The sequence below is a fragment of the Trematosphaeria pertusa genome (assembly GCF_010094035.1).
Source record: "Trematosphaeria pertusa strain CBS 122368 unplaced genomic scaffold BU26scaffold_21, whole genome shotgun sequence".
NCBI classification, from domain to species: Eukaryota; Fungi; Ascomycota; class Dothideomycetes; order Pleosporales; family Trematosphaeriaceae; genus Trematosphaeria; species Trematosphaeria pertusa.
The window spans coordinates 163565-179681 of NW_022987232.1; the positions used below are offsets into that span (position 1 = coordinate 163565).

General features: G+C 56.8%; 4 protein-coding genes across 4 annotated transcripts; 1 reads left to right on the forward strand and 3 right to left on the reverse strand.

Moving 5' to 3' along the window:
* Positions 1-3676: 3676 nt before the first annotated feature.
* Positions 3677-4462, reverse strand: BU26DRAFT_162862 (uncharacterized protein). Its single transcript, XM_033820171.1, has one exon. It carries the CDS (start codon positions 4310-4312, stop codon positions 3854-3856), a length of 459 nt encoding a protein of 152 aa, XP_033676990.1. The 5' UTR covers positions 4313-4462; the 3' UTR covers positions 3677-3853.
* A 3512-nt stretch (positions 4463-7974) lies between these two features.
* On the reverse strand, positions 7975-9035 carry BU26DRAFT_162899 (uncharacterized protein). Its single transcript, XM_033820172.1, has one exon. The coding sequence runs from the start codon at positions 8909-8911 to the stop codon at positions 8219-8221; it is 693 nt and encodes a 230-aa protein (XP_033676991.1). The 5' UTR covers positions 8912-9035; the 3' UTR covers positions 7975-8218.
* On the reverse strand, positions 8952-9692 carry BU26DRAFT_584858 (uncharacterized protein; the record flags this gene model as incomplete). Its single annotated transcript, XM_033834618.1, has 1 exon — positions 8952-9692. The coding sequence occupies exon 1, from the start codon at positions 9456-9458 to the stop codon at positions 8952-8954; it is 507 nt and encodes a 168-aa protein (XP_033676992.1). The 5' UTR covers positions 9459-9692.
* Positions 9693-11832: 2140 nt separating this feature from the next.
* Positions 11833-15737, forward strand: BU26DRAFT_162777 (uncharacterized protein). The gene is made up of 4 exons (XM_033820169.1): positions 11833-12283; positions 12364-12418; positions 12524-14383; positions 14465-15737. Exons 1-4 carry the CDS (start codon positions 12214-12216, stop codon positions 15510-15512), a joined length of 3033 nt encoding a protein of 1010 aa, XP_033676993.1. The 5' UTR covers positions 11833-12213; the 3' UTR covers positions 15513-15737.
* Positions 15738-16117: the final 380 nt, after the last annotated feature.

The window sequence follows — 16117 nt, forward strand, 5'->3', positions numbered from 1 at the left end:
CTGCAGTCTCGTCAGCCCTCCGCCGAGTGGGTGCATGCCCGTCGGCTCCATTATCTGGTCGGTGGGTCTGCCGCATCTTCGAGGGCTGTCTGGTCGGCTACCCTACAGCTTGCAGATACTGTGGCGAGCTACCGTGGGGCTCGTTGATTCCATTAAGATCCAGCCATCTCAATGTCACATCAGCCACTTGAGTCTTATCCATATTCGCTGATGTGGTATAACGCTCCGCATTCGACCATCCCGAAGCTTACACAGCAAGCCTCAACCCTGTGGCTTTTTGGCGACGTCTGAGAGTAGCCATGCATTTGATAATGTAATTTACCTCGCCCATATGGGGGATGGTGTGTATCCTGTACAGAAACTCCACTATGGCTCAGTCATTCCAGGGCTCTCGTCCGATCATCTATCCAGGGCTCTCGGCCGAGATACATGGTGTCCAAGTGGGAATCAGCGCCTGACCGTCCAGTCAGGCTTCAAGCCGAACTTGCAAGTGGGCGAGAGGCAGTACTTCTCCCTCGCAGAGCGATTCTCGTCTGGCGCAGCTCATCCACATCTGCGCGAAAAGCCCCTGACTGGGCAGACTTTCGGAATGAAAAGCATCAGGGAGTACATCTGTGTCTCAACACTTCACGTACTTGCCGTACATTTGAAGTTTAGCGGCACTATCTTACGAGAAGTGTTTGATGGCATGCACTCTTCTTTCCATCACAGGGATGCGACCAGCATCAGGGTGAGCCGATCAGTAAACCTCAATGAGCAGTGTACTGACTACCTTTCAGAGCATCCAGATCGGTCGATGAGGGCATTAGAGCGGGCCTCCAACCACCGAATGCGAAGGGAGCACCTATTGCAAATCGTAGCTGCGTTATTGCGTCGAGGTTGGGATCTTATGTGGAGCTGACAGCATCTCCACCTTTACGCTTTTCTTCTTGATCGGGCCTTCTTACCCTCGGGAGCCACTCGAGGCATGAGTTGCTCAACTGAGAATCCATGATGCGGCCTTCAATCAGAATACACCGGTCCACACGTCCTTGATGCGGCAAACTCCAACACCAACAGGCTTTACATCCGCTTAACGGCCCGCCATTCGCTTGTAGATCGGTAGCGGTGTCCCTCTCCCGCTACCGGAGCACTGCATCTACTATAAGCTGCATTATCTCCTTGGCGCTAATCGGCGCATTCGTAATCGACGAGCAAGTCCAGCCTCCCGGAGAATTCTTTCGTGGAGTTGACGATCCGACGCTCGACCAGCGAATCAATGCGACGCATGCTCAAATGCTTGAGCACGTTAGCTTACCAAACACCTTACTGCAACCGCAGTAGTAGCGCCCCAGGTCCCACATCGAGAGGTTGCCAACGTCATCCGAAACGTGTCGAAAGCTGATGGCCTCACTCACAACTCGCGGTCGGACCGAGTTGACGTTGAAGCCTTCAGCACCTACTCAAAGCCGGTTGACGATCACCGGAATCCTTGCTCAGTCTTCACATTGCATGAGATTCCTGCATACAAGCACTCACTCCGGATAGGCGGAGAATACGTCAACGCATTTGGACTTCGAGGACGTTGACAAAAATGCAATTCTTCTGAGCGAGGATAACCCCCGTCCGTTATTACCTCACTTCTTCCACCCCGCTTCCGAATTGACCAGGATGTCATGGATGTACGACTGGGAATCGACCTTGACGCAGCAGCACGTAGTCCAAGGAATGCCTGCATGCTGCTATCAGCATTGCGACTTTTGCATGTGGCAATGGTACGCTTAGGTGCTTCACCAAGCACTTACTGAGCGCAATAGCCTATCAATGAGACGAAACAAGTTCTTGGGTCTGAAGTTGGACCGGTTTCTTCTCCAACGACGGAGTTATGACCCAAATGCAGCGGTTCTCCACTCATTCCCACGCTAACACCTAAGACACCCGGCATCCCAACCAAACTCTGCACGAAAGAATACTCCGAGTAAAGAAACGCACGAGTATGAGCTAAGTCATCGACGCCTTTTGCTCCCGGAGTGTTTGTTCCAGGCTCCGATATCTTGGCCGCACACCAGTCCATTCGGCAGTAGTGCTACCATCCTAGCGGGCCGCCTTCGTCCGAAGAGTGCGCGAAAATAAAACACACGGACTTTCGTTCATCGCATATACTATCTCCGGGCTTGCATCGGCGCAGCTATTCGAGAGATGCTACCTTAGCACCAAGTATCCTCGTTGCATAGCTGTTCACACCCTTTGAGTTTGTTGACAACTCAGGGGCCTCGGATCTAGGACCTGAGTACGAGCAAGTGCGAGGATCTAATCCACGTCCGAGATATGTATAAAATTCCTTCCGATGAACTGTACGGTTCGGAATTGGGTCTTATCTCTGAGATGATGGTGTATGAAATACGCTGACGACTATGGATGAAGGCCGCGTGGCGGGATTGAATACATGTGATAGCGACGTCAAGAGTACTGCAGAGGTACCAGTACATGGCTTGAAAGCTTCGAAAAATTCGGAGTAACGCACCTGAAGTTCAATCAGTCTTACGCATCCTAGTAGCTCTTCATGTGAAAGAGGCCTCTGCGCGACTAGCAATGGCATACCTACTCCGGTAAGTAAGAAACAGCTCACGGCAAAAATAGAACTCATGAAGAAGCGCAGCTACCTAAGACATCTAGAGAAGGGCATAGCCTTCAACTGTCAATTCAATGGCCGTCAAACCCGAAAACGGAGAGCACCTCAATTTCACGAGGTAACACCGGCGGAACCCTTAGTGGGGCAGCAAATATGTCAATGACGACATCAGTCGCGACGCGATGAACACTTCTCGTCTATGGGGGAGAGCGAATGCGATTACCGCAAGATCAGAAGTCGCATGTTTCTGAGAGTGGCGTCGGTTCGTGGCTTTCGACATAGATGCGAGCTAAAGTACTCTTCACCGCCACGGGAGAGTTGGACCCGTATGTGGCACCTTTTGCTGCCGCGCCAAGGTGCCGGATGAGCTTCATGTTTTCGGTGCGACTTTGCTAACCCTAAGAGTTGGAATTTCCGGCGGCGTGGACACTATTGCTGCTACAGGACCTCGGACACCTCTACGCTTTGGTTCCCTTACCTTGACGCCGACTTGGTGGAGCTCGTAGCTGGGGGTGTCCGCGGCATTAACGCTTTCTGGGTCGAATGATCGAATGACAGGAGTCGTGCTGTTCGCAAGTACGAAATGGGAACTCGTGCATGTCCAGCTCCTTCTCTCGGGAACGTCACTTCCCCAAAGGCGAACTGTCGGTATTCCAAGGCCGCGGACCAGGACGGAGCACGTTGCATGTACTCGGTGTACCTGATACCCCGTCTCCACAGTGCGATAGCCATGCGGAATCAAAATCCCGCATATCGTAGCACCTGGACAATATCTCTTTCCTCGAGCAGCAAGCAGCAAGCAGGGGAGAAGGGGAGCTGTAGCCCGCATACAGCAGTACAGTACCGCGCATGGCACCCCAAAGAAGAAGTCAATGCAGCAAGACAGCATCTGTCGTGGGACACATATACCCACCCGTCTTCCCCGACCATCAAACTCACCCACTCACTCACTCCATCCCGACTACCTCACCAGCGCTCACCGCCGCTTCCCACATCGCCCTCCCTTTGTAATCCCCCCTTGTCCCACGTCGCCCTTCCAAACACAGATATCGACGACAGCTCCACTGCCCCCAATCCCTTCAAGTGACGAAACGACCTTGCATCCAATAGCCCTCGCGCGGTGCCCATGCCATGCCATGCCGTCGCACAGCCGGACGCCCGCCCCCGGCCTTTTGGCTCTACAAGCAAGCCATGTATGTATGTATCCCTCGCAGCACCAGCCGCCCCCCAAGGAGGAAGGGTCTAAGACATGTGAGCAGTCGGTGCTACGCGGCCACGTTGGACTTTCGCGGCACCTGCTGCCTGCGCTGAATCTCGTGGTGCATAATCGTGGGTGTTGCACGGCGTCGAAGATCCCTCTGCGAGGTTGGCTGGGTTACACAGGCGCGGGCATGGCCGCGCTCTCCAGCGAAGCCCGTAGCCGTAGCCGTAGCCATAGCCGTGGCTATCGGTGGTTGCGGCCTGGGAACGCCGACGGGACGACATCGCACCGACATCCATCCATACATACATATCGCGCACGCGCTCTATTTCCGGGATGTGCAGGGACCCTGCGCGTGGCGTGATGGGATGGCGGAGAAGAGAACGGGTGTTCGCGTTGCACTGTACGACTCTGCTCTGCTCTACTGCCCTGCCTGTCTGTCTCTCTCTCTGTCTCCGCATTCTCCGTGCCGATGATGGATGATGTTTCCATCTACCCATTCGCCACGCCGCTGCGCGCCTTGTTTACCCCGCCGGTTCCTTCCAGGGTGTTCAGTTACTGTTACTGGTACGTATGTACCGTATACCGTACCGTAGCATAGGATAGCATACACCCGCCGACCGCATTTGTCAGACCCAGACTCGAGTTTAGAAGCGGAGTTGGACGCAGACGCAGACTCGGGCAGAAGGAAGGAAGGATACTATACTTCTACCAACCGACCATCCGTATCCTCAGGAACCAGAAGGATAGTCTAATGAAGGGAACCAACCGGATAGATCGTATACGTACCAAACTAAACAAATGGCTCAAGGTTCGGCTCGGTTGCACCCATTCTATCTATCCCATCTATCCCATCAGCAAGCAAGTCCGAAGGCTCCGTCCGTATCCCTCCCGGAGGAGGATAGTCTAGTCTTGCTGCCTGCCTTGACTTGCTTTGACTCACATCGCAAGTCCGGTCCGGTCCGGGTAGAAGTCCTCTGTGTAACAGTATCAAAAACGTGCGGTTGGCGATTGGATGGACTGCTACTACTAGTCTACTAGTCTACTCCTACCCCTACTAAGGATGCTAGACAGACAAGGTAAAACAGTTCGCAGCTTTACCACGCAGCTACGCACGGCGCTGATCCTCACCGCTGTCCTGTCGCAGCCTGCCGTGAACCCAACTCACCGCATCGCACCGCATCGCATCACGTTTGCCTGGTATGATTGCACTGCATACACCATCCATACATAGTATATCTGTCAGGCCCTGCATGCATGCAGCGTCCCTCGAACGTGCTCATGAACGAACGAAGGAAGGGTCCTGTCTGTCCGGGTGTGTGTGTATGTATGTATGAAGTTCGAACCATGTACCTTGCCTTGTACCATACCGTACCATGTACCATCCATCTTCCACGCAAGCGTACTCTAAACCGCGTCCAGCCCAAACAAGCATACATCGCGAAGAATCCTATCTCTTCGCCCATGCCGATGCCCATGCCGATGCGCATCCCGACCACCAGTGCGCGAGCCCAATCTACGCAGAGGGTGGTTCCAACAAGCTTTCCTTAGCGAACACGGGGGCCGATAGATTACCAGGCCTTTCTACCGATAGATTGCATCGCTAAGGCAGGCGGCTTAGAAAGACAAGACAAGACAAAGGCAGAAGAATTAATGGGGGTGTTTGTCTCAAAGTGAAACGGAGGGGGCGGAGCTCGCGATCGCGAAAGGTGTGGAGGAAGGATTTGGTTTGGGTAGGCCCTGCCGAGTCGGCAAGAGTGAGCTAGCGGGTAGGAATTCCTTGTACGAAAGTTCGTGTTTGTTTGTTGTGTAGATAGTACTCTAGATGAGATAGATGGGCGGTGCAGCAGCATGAGGCGAGCGGGCTAAGCGGGCTTTGCTGAGGAAAAACGTACCTGCCTTCCCAATCTATGTGAGTAAGACGGGAGACGGGCCTGACTATTTTGTTACCGTCAGATATCGCCTACTGACTGTTCTTGCAGTCAGCGCGCCCGCCGTTTCGGCCTGCTGGAGTGTGATAGCGAGTAATGCGCGCAATTGGATGACTTAAGGCGGATAGAATATAGTAGCTCGCATGTTACTTCTACTCTTGCAATCTGCCCTCTCTCGCGCGATGTACTAAGATTAGACGTTGGCGATGGCGGGCGTGGCGTCGCGGCTGTGAACAGGTGTGCCTCATGCTAGATATGCGAATGCGCGTTGCGAATAAAGCAACGACGCTTGGTGAGGCCCTCCACCTGGCTGCTGGAAGGACCCGTATCATGGCTGTGGTGTCGAGCAGGCGGCCAGTCGCCTTTCGCAGCTATAAGTGTTGCGGGGCTGTACAAGTCAGGTGCGAAAAAATTCCTTGGATGCGTATTCGTCGGTTTCTGGCGTATAGCTGAACTGTTGCGGTGTTGGCATTGCTCACCCGCGTCTGGAGGAGGTTTCTGTTTGGCAGAGTCCAGACAAGCCGGGCTGGAAACGGGCCGCTTTGGGGTAAGCTGCCGCGGTCAAGAAGCCGCCTAGCGGGCCAGCCCAAGGCGGGTGAACCCTTGCGAGCTCCGGCACTCATGACGATATAGACGAGTTTCAGAATTGCTGACCCGTTAGGGCTGCGCACCCGCTCGTTTTCGAGCTGTAAGCTGATGGATGGCGGCGTGTCCGGCGTGCACCTGCCCAAGACGAAGAATGTAGCGGCTGTTCTCGAACGGACGAAGAATATTCCGGATGTACAAGGCGTGCTTGTGCTGACGGATAACATATAGAGTTGTGTACGAAGGTGCTGGGGTGGGAAGCAGTAATCCCGGCTCGACTGTGCAATAACAGACCAGAGCGTCGGGTCTTCGCTACGACAGGGTACAAGACCCGAGAGCGCGTTCGAAGAGTCAATCATTCAGCGCTATCATTTTCCTCGCCAGGATATCTGCCGTTGCGGCCTCATGGCACTGCCAGAACCCTTGACGACGGTGCTGCAGGTAATCATATTGCCGGAGCGTCGACGCTCAAACCCGGACCGTGGACCTCAAGGTACAGTACTTGCTGAGTCCCCAGGTCGCGGCCTATGTACCTCGAGATCATCCAAAGTGGCCGCCTGCCGGTTCGGTGGCCTCGTGCACTGGTGCGTCGCCGTGAAGTCGTCACAGCGGTCCATGGAGATGACGCTTTTTCCGCGCTCGCCTTTTGCCCGCAGGCTAATACCGTCTGAAGGACGGCGTGCTGGGCAGTCTGAACGACGCGACGGTATCGCGAGCAGGTACCGCTACCTCTGATGTCGGATCTGCAGCCAGGCTGTCTGTCACCAGATGTCAGCACTGATTAGGAGAGCGTGAGAGGTGCAACGTCTGGACGCGATACCCCGCGCTCCCGCTTTCGGCAGAGGCGGCGGCGATCGGCCTCTACCTCAGCCTTGGAGAACCTTGCACCCCTTCAGCCACCAATATTTCCGTACAGTAGCCGTGCATGATCTTCACTCAGATCCTACTGCAAAGAGGTTCGAACAAACGTTGGCATCTCGCATTGGAAATCTTCCATACTCAGTAGCATGGCCTGAGTGCCGACTCCGTTCCCAGGCTTATCATCGTATGATGGGACGAGAGACGGTGTAGGAAAAGGACAACTCATCTAGCGAGTCAGCACTCAAATGTGCAATGCCGGTGGAGATCCGAAGGAGAATTGTCGTATGTAGGCTGTCGTTGCGTTCGTGGTGGTGTGCAGATCGCCCTCCCGCTGGCAGTCGTGGAGGAACAGGAGCTGGCCAGCCAGCCCGCGGGGTCTTCCGCTCAGCTCTCCGCCGCCATGTCTCCTAGCCAATCGCTCCCGCTGGAGCTTCCACAAGCTACCCCTCGCCGCGGGATGACGTCGAATGAGACCGTAGGGCAGCTGCCGGATGCGACGCTGGAGGCGATCATGCAGCGAGCGAGCAGTAGCATGAACTGAGGTACTTCCCAGGGCAGCTTGCCCAGTCGCCTCGCTGTCCAATTGAAGCGAGCGTGCGCTGCATTTGAATTATTGCTCTCCTGATGCTGCAGGCGTATGTAACGGGTCCCTTGGAGGTATGCAATGCTTGATCTTCCACATCCGTCATCCTCCATCTCCGTTTTGCCTAGTCTCCTCGGTAGTTCAGGGCTACTCCGGATGAAGAAAAGCCATATACTCCGGAATGTTCACGAAGCTCAGCGACGTGGCCGCAGTGCTCCCCTCTCCCCTATCGCAGCGCGAGGACGAGAGGCGGGCAGTGACTTGATTAGCAGGCTCCCCTCGAGCACCCACACTTCGACTGTCGCTCGCTACCTGTGCCGCAGCAGCGAGGGCGTGCCCCTCACCGGACACTTATGTACGTATCGGCTACCTGGCGTTCTCGTTCCCTCAGCCTTCAACTATCGGGCATAAAAGGTTCCGCCATGGCTGGCTGCTATCAGCGCCTCTTACGACCCTGCATGGCCTTGTCGACAAATGACGCATGTGCTATTGAGCATCGCAAATCCAGCGTCGAGTATTGTTCCCGTCACCGGCCGACCGAGTACGAAGCCATGCATCGCTTCGTGAGGGGCAGCGTCTGGACCGTAGCGATGTTCCGCCAGAAGAGGCCTCCTGCATTTGTCCAAATGAGACTTCCCAAGGACCGAGAATATGCCGGATGCAGGCAGATTGCGAGCTCGAGGGGAAGCAGCGCTATTCTGGAAGCTGGGAACGGGCGGACGCTGGACTCTGGACTTTGGAACAGTAGATTGCAGATCCTTCGAAGCGTTTCGCCCGCGGTGGGTGCGCGAATAATAGGGAGACCGTGGTAGCGCTCGTGTCCCTGATTGCCATTTAATATCGCTTGTTCGCGTCGCGGGCCGCTTAGATGAGGCACCTGGGCGGTTCCTGGCCGGCTGCAGGCGCTGCAGACGGCGCGTCCGGCGACGGATGGTGAAGTGAGGATGTGCAGAGACTCGGTCCAAATGCAATTTCAATTTCAGCGTTTCTGGCTTCAAATTGCGACGCAGCGGCCTGAGGGTTAGCGTGCGAGACTGCGATTCAGGGACGTGAAACGATAGTCTTCGCGCGGTCCGTGCGCTGAAGCCGCGAACGGGCCGGAGTATCGCCAGGCCCACAGGGCGGAACAGGAAACGCATCGCAGAGTTTGTTTCCACGGCAGTAGGGATTGCAAAGCTTCTACTGCGGCGTCGTGGGAGCCAGGAGGTCGCACAAGAACGTGGTGAGAGCCCCTGAGGACCCTGAAGCGCATCGCCGTGCCGGGGTGACAAGCTCACGGCCTCGTCGCTTCCGCTTTGGGAATATTTGCGATTGATCGGCGGCCAGGGTTTCCGTAAGCGAGCAGCGATCTGCCCCGTGCATTTCGAGAAGCCGTTCGAAGTGCTGGAATGGGAGTCTCCTTGGTGACTGAAGTGCGTGTGCTGCCGCGCAGTGCGACGCGTGCCGGTCAGCAATTGGAGAGAGCAGTGGAGAGGCAGCTCTGCACGGCTCGTTCTGGCATTGCCCAAAAGCGCCCGCTGGCGGTGATCGGCGTGTCTCAGGCAGCCTCAATCCGCAGAACAAAGCCTTTGACAGCATGGCGCGGCGAAGCGCTCTGCGAAATGATTCAATGTACACGAGTAGCAGTGATGCATCATGCTTTTCGACGACTCCTCCGCTGCCGTTGTGCCCAGTAGCCGTGGACATTACGTGCTGACCGCCTAGCGTGCCGCGGCGTCCGCCCTCGTGTGGCGCTGGCTAGCGTGGGTGCAGCGCTGGCCGCTCAATCGCAATCGACGGTATTGCTCTTGAAGGTTTGATGAAGAAGGATGAGCTCTATAGTGCTGTAGCCGTGTAGAGAGCATCGAGCGGTGGCTGCAGTCTCTTGCTGCGCCCTGGGCCAATTGATCTCCCCCAGGGTCCTGAGCGATCCTCGGATCGCATGTCCCAAGCAGTCAACACTCGGCTTCGAGCCGACCACGTCAGTTGTCAGCGAGACACTGCTCGACCCCGGTAGCGGGAAGGCCATCGCGATCAATGATCTCAACACCGCCCGCCGCGCGCATCTTCATTTCGCGCTCCGCGGCGGCTGTATGGGCCGCGAGAGTGTGCACGCCGCCGACGAGCGTGGCAGACAGCATCTGCTCTCATCTCATAGAGATCTAGTGCGACCTCACAAAACGGCATGGTGCGTGGGTTCAGTCCGCAAGGCCGCTCGCTGCAAAAAATTCCGAGCCCACTAAGCAGCGCGCGAAAAAGCTTGGGCTGGCCGATCGCATCCTGGACTGGCAACGGATCCGGAACCCTGCCAGCACATCCCAGCAGGGCCCGAGATAATTATAGCTGCCCAGCGCCGGTGACGCATCTCCACGCGAGCTAGAGAGCTGATGAAGCGAGCGCGAGCGCTATGCGATGCTTCGCCATTGCAGTAGCGGCAGCCGTCGCTGTGCGCGTCGAGGCCGGGCGGGCATTAAGTGCTATTTTATAAGGAATGAGCATGCGGCTCTGCGTGCGAGAGGTGTGTAGAGGACGGGCGAGCGTAGTGATGGTCCAGCAGTGAGCGCGCTGGTGGCTTGCTCCCGTTCCTGAGGCGAGTCAAGTCAACCAACCCCCTCGCACGCCTCGCCCAGAGTGGAGCCGCGAAGCCTTGCGCTAAGGAGTCAATAACGCTGTGAAGAGGATCGAGCAGCAGCACTTCGTCCCACGGGGCGCGCACACGCGGGGAGGCTCTTCGACGGCAGGATGCCCCATTCCGGCGGCCACGTCGAAGACTGATCTAAGACAGCGGCTGCGCGTTTCGAAACCGCGCGAGACGCTGCTGAGCGTGCCTGTGAGAGCGGCCTCGTTTCATTCGCAAGGGGCCGCTCGTCTTCGTGTGTTGTTGCGGGCGCGATAATGCAGTGCACAAGGCCGTCATGTCATGTGCTAGCCCGCTGCGATAGAGCGAGGCCGAATGCAGGCAGAGGGTCGAAGGGCTGTGGAGATAGAGGCCTATCGCCTGGAGTGCACTGCCGCTCAGAAGGGAGAAACAGTGGGGAAAGTCCCTGTAGGGCTCTCACTCAGCGCATGGGCTGACAGTAAAATGAGGTCGTCGACGGGCGTGCTGCTCCGCGCACCGCGCTCGGCTGAGTGCCGGCGCGGCTGGCCCGCACCTCTGTCTGGGGAGAGACGGCGGCGCTGGACGGCCTCGAATGCCTGGCGCTGCGGACTCATGAAGTGTAGACGTATGTCCTGGCCGGGCGCGCGGTGCAGTGCTCGGCGCTCATAGGGCACGCCAGGGGTGCGCTGCAGCATGGCAACATCGATAAGATCATCGTTCCCAAACAGGCAGCGCGTCTACGCCCGCCCGCATGCCGGTACGCTCGTCCGCTTCCAGAAATACACAATAATACATTACCGTCAGATACGGGCGCAGGCGGGCGCAGGCGCAGGCGCCGGTCCGTGCGCCCCTCGCTCCAGAGTCCAACGTAGTCGTTCCGCTGCGAGTGCCACAGCGTCCTCACCACTGCTCACCGCACACCCAAACCCAGCCCAGCACAGCGCCCCCCACAGCTGCCCCCCCGGTCGCTGGGCGATCGTCGAGGGATGGCTCTTATCTGCGCTCGTGCTAAGACCAGCCCCCGCCCTAGGTCTATCCAAGCCCCTGGCGCCGCATGTCACGGAATACCAGGCCAAGCGCTGCGCGCCCGCGACCCACTAGCCTGCCCATCGTTGTCGGAGCTGGAGCCCTCAATTGATGGGCATCATCGCCGTCCGTCTGATTCCTGATTATGCAGCGGCCGCCCTCGTTGGGAAAGGTAGATCCAGCAAAAACACATGCACCTCCCGCTCCGGCACACCTCTAACCCTCTTCATCCGTCCTTGGCCTGGCCCGGAGCCGTCCTCCCTTATTGCTCCTCTTGACTTTTTTGGCGCGCCCTGTCGTTCTCGTCCTTGTCCTTGAATATCAGACCTCGTTCGCCCCCAGCGCGGCCGCCAGCTAAGGCCACAGCCTACCTGACGTACATCTACATCTGACTCTCTACTCCACACAGCCAAACATCTGAAACTCCACTTCGACTGCCTGGTCTTACGTTTTCCCGTTAGCTCCTAGTCATCCTCCGCTCACTGCCAGCCCGCACCTTACCGGTCCAAGACACGCTGCGAGCACAGCTAAAACGAAGCACAAACCCACCGACATCACCATCTCCGAGCCCTCGCTTTCTACTTGCTGGCCGTGCATGCTTTGTCGTCCCGCCCCGCGGTCCACCGTTTCCCCATTCCAAACCGTCCTGTCCATTGCGTTACCGGCATTAATATTCCCGACTCCCATGTCGTTGGTACGGTCTCGACGCTAGATCTCGTCACGACCAAGTCTTCGGCTGGAGCTTTCCGATTCCGACGGAATTCGACTGCCCATTCATCTGTCGACCTCCCAATCCTCGCTCTTGCCCGCAGTTCTCGTGGCATCGACCCCTCCAAGATGGTTTTCTGTACGTACTGCGGTCAGTCGTTCACTCGGGACGAACACCTGGAAAGGCATATCCTCACCCGTAAGTCTGCACCCACGTCTCGAAGCGAGAACCTTCATAACCCGCTCGTTTGCACTTATTGACCATCTCTTCACGTGCAGATACCAATGTAAAGCCCTTCAAATGCTTCACATGTCATATGAGTTTTGCTCGCCGGTGAGTCTTGCCGTCTCCCCAACGGAGCTGCTTCTCGCCTTTTGCTCGGATATCCTGGGACCGGTCGAGGATGCTGGAGAACAGACACGCTGACAAGACCCTCAGTGACCTACTTCAGAGACATTACACGGTCCACGGACGAGATGCAAACAACCAAGAAGGCCTCCCACCAAATGCCGGCATAATACCGAAGTCCGCCGGTCGAACGCCAATCGCATGCAGCAACTGCGCCAAAACCAAGACAAAATGCGACAAGAAGTTTCCCTGCAGTCGATGTGCACAGCGCAACCTAAAATGCACACTGCGGCCGACCCGGCGAGCGTCGAAAAACGTGAACAGGGTCGGGCCACCGGCTGAGGGCACAGGAAGCGGACCACCTAGCGAAGCCGGGAACAATAACGAGTCTCAGAGCAACTCGGGTAGCAACTCGCCCGCTCGAGACGGGCAGCAGGTGCAACCAGCAAACCCTCAGCTGTCGCCGCAGCTGCCTCATCGGCTCTCCGTAAACGGGCAGGCGCAACCCACACCAAATCCCTCACAACCGTCTTCAGCCTCACACTCCCGCAATCCGTCCATCTCGCAGCCCATTCAGCAACTCCAGAACCCCACTCCAGAAGAGAAGCCGCTCAATCTCCCCATCTCAACCACCACCCCTCCGTTCTTCGAGCACTCCCCTCCAAATGGACTCCCACCCACGCTTCCCACCGTTTTGTCGCCGTTGCCGACGCCTGCCAATGGCTTCGTATCGCACACGCCCATGTCTGGGTACGACGACTTCGTGAGAACGGTGCGAGACGGCACTGACAGCAGCGCGAGCCCGCGATTTCTGATGGATCCCTGGAATAACATGTCCATGGGCCACGATTTCGACCCCATGCAGATCGACCCGTCGTTAATGATGTCGATGCCCGTGAACATGGACGTGGGCATGGGTTCTACGGCTAACGACATCCTCGGCATCATCCCCGAGATGTCGCCTCCTCAGACGTTCGGCCCGGTTCAAACACCGATCCACACACCGAGGATGGACGAATCGTTTTCAGACCTCCAGATCGGCAGCTCAGCGTCCATGTTCTACCCCTCCAATAGGCAATCTTCCATCGTTGATGCGGGTATTCCAGATCTCGGTGCCATCATTGCCGCGCAGGACGGCTGGACAGTCTTCCGTTGCACGCCACCAATCGCATCCAGCTCTTGCCCTCGCACTGCGAGGCTCAACCTGGAGCGCCTGGAACAGAGCCTGAAGAACCACGAGGGCTGGAGTAACTGGCGGCCAGCCTGGGATGAGTCCGACTTCCAGCAAGAGGGCCGGATCGAGGTAGCCAGAATCTATGAAGCCACCCGAGACAAGCTCCTGGCCATCACACAGAGCTTTCTACACAAGGCCTTGGATATCCACAAGGATGGCATGAGCAGCTCTCCTAGCAGTGGAGAGTCGCCCGGTTCGACCGCATCCAACTTCGTCCTTCTCCCGCCTGCCCACGTCCTGGACTTGTTCCTTCGCTCTTATGCCAACTCTTTCGAACGCTATTACCCCACAACTCCGCGGGGCGTTCTTGACCCAAACGAGTTGATGCAGAACTACAACGACAAGGCGTCGAGCTTGCTCATTCTGATGATGATCGCGCAAGGAGCGATGACCATTCCGTCCATCGAGGCGCGATGGCTGACCGGAGGCTTCACGGAAGCGTGTCGCATCTCGCTTTTCGACTTGATCGAGAAGAACATCATCATGGCTGGTGATCCCATCGTCCTGAGGGCGGCCCTTCTCTTCACCGTTCAAGCAGCGTGGAGTGGTGACAAGTGGCAAATGGACATAGCCATGGGCCAGCGGGGTATGTATTTCGCAATGCTACGGCATTCGGGCATCCTCGAACCTCGGCATATTTCTACGCCTCACATGAACGGAAATACGACGACGGATACGCTGTGGAGGGACTGGATTCAGCAGGAGAGTCGCAGTCGGTAAGTGGTGAAAACCCTGACTGACCTCGGGATCATGTGGGAACCCAGGTCACGTGCAACCAACTTACTAACTCGTTCTAGACTCGTCTATTCGTGGGTGATGGTCGATCAGGATCTTTCGCTGTTCCACGATGCGGCTCCCCTGTTCTCTGTTACCGAGTTCGGAGCGCCTATGCCAGACGCGGACCGACTATGGCAGGCCAAGAACTCGTCGGAATGGTCCGAGATGTTCAACCAGGTGCATGAGTTCTCCAATGGGTACTCGTCGGTAGGATCTGGTGCTAGGCCGCTGAGCCTGAGAGATCTCTTCCGTCACTTCCTTGACGACGAGATCATCGTCCAGGACATCCATCTTACCCCTCTGCACCTTCGCCTCCTCCTGCATCCTCTGCAAACTTTGGTGAGCCAATTCTGTCAACTCCTCAGCTGCTTCTCCGACAGCATGGCATCGAGGCAGCGTTCCAGGGCCGTTACTGCGGCTTCGACTCGCGTTCGCCTTGAAGAAGTGCAGTCGCTGTTGCAACGATGGTTCGAGCTGGCGGAGAGGTACATGAAGGCGAACCCTATGTGCCCAATGATGCAAGCCAATCTTGTCATGTTCCACCTCATCAGCCTGAACGCCGTGACGAACTTCCCCGAGATCGAGCGACTCGCGCGACGGGAGGGCGTAGACGGTTCGTATCAGCAGATGCTTTGGATCCACAAGAAGTGCATCTCAGACGTCCACGAGGCCATCCTCCACGCTGGTCAAATCCTCCGGATCATTCGGGAGATGCCGAAGGGCATCCGTCCGCCTTGGTGGCCCGGTGCGATCTATCGCGCCGCGCTTGTTCTCTGGACGGACTCGTTGACCCATAACGAGTCACTGAGCCCGAACCAGCAAGGACAGTACCATTCTCCGGGTGCGACGTTCCCGGTGGACCGTCTACAGGCGAACGACCCCACGGTCATCCGCTATGTGACCCGGAGAGACGGTATCCCCACGCTGACCAAGCGGGACGGGACACCGATCACCATCGACAATGGCTTCACTGTTCTTTCCCATTGCATCGACGTGATCGACGAGGGTACGGCGACGAGGTTTTCCGACGGCATCCGCGGGAAGCTTGAAAAGTTGGCGAGGGGTTGAGCGCATAGTCGTGCTCGTCTCGTCCACGGTTTCGCTCGTCAATGGCGAGCATAGTAGTCGACATTCTTCCGACTAACCGCATCATTTCCATCTTTTTACATAGATTCCCATCACCATCAGATCCAGAAGTGCTCTTGGATCGGTATCATGGCGGCATACATCAGTTCCCGGCCGTCGAAGGACGGCGGGCTATGACAACGGCGTTCTTGGGCGTTTGCGGGTCATCGACCTGCTTCAATTGTAAGCTGGATCTCATACCCGGCGACCTGGAGGGAGAGGATTCAGTAATGTATAGTACCGGCTCGGTGGCCTGATATCGGGTCGGACCAGGCGACGGAAAGGGACCTTATATCACCCACCTGTGTTCTCGGCACCATCATGTTGTGCTGGATTCTTGTTGGATAATCAAGCGTTTCGGGCGTGTCCTCCGTCTTCTCATTCATCCTGCCAATGAGGACTGAGTGTTATAGGATTTGTATCCTAAGGCCACCTTTGTCTATCCTCCGATCGTCAGCCCCCATCATCCGATCGTCGGCATGGGTCGTGGTTAGGCGGGATGGACGGTCCGAGCGACGAATCTCCTTGTTACGACCAACTGTCATCGC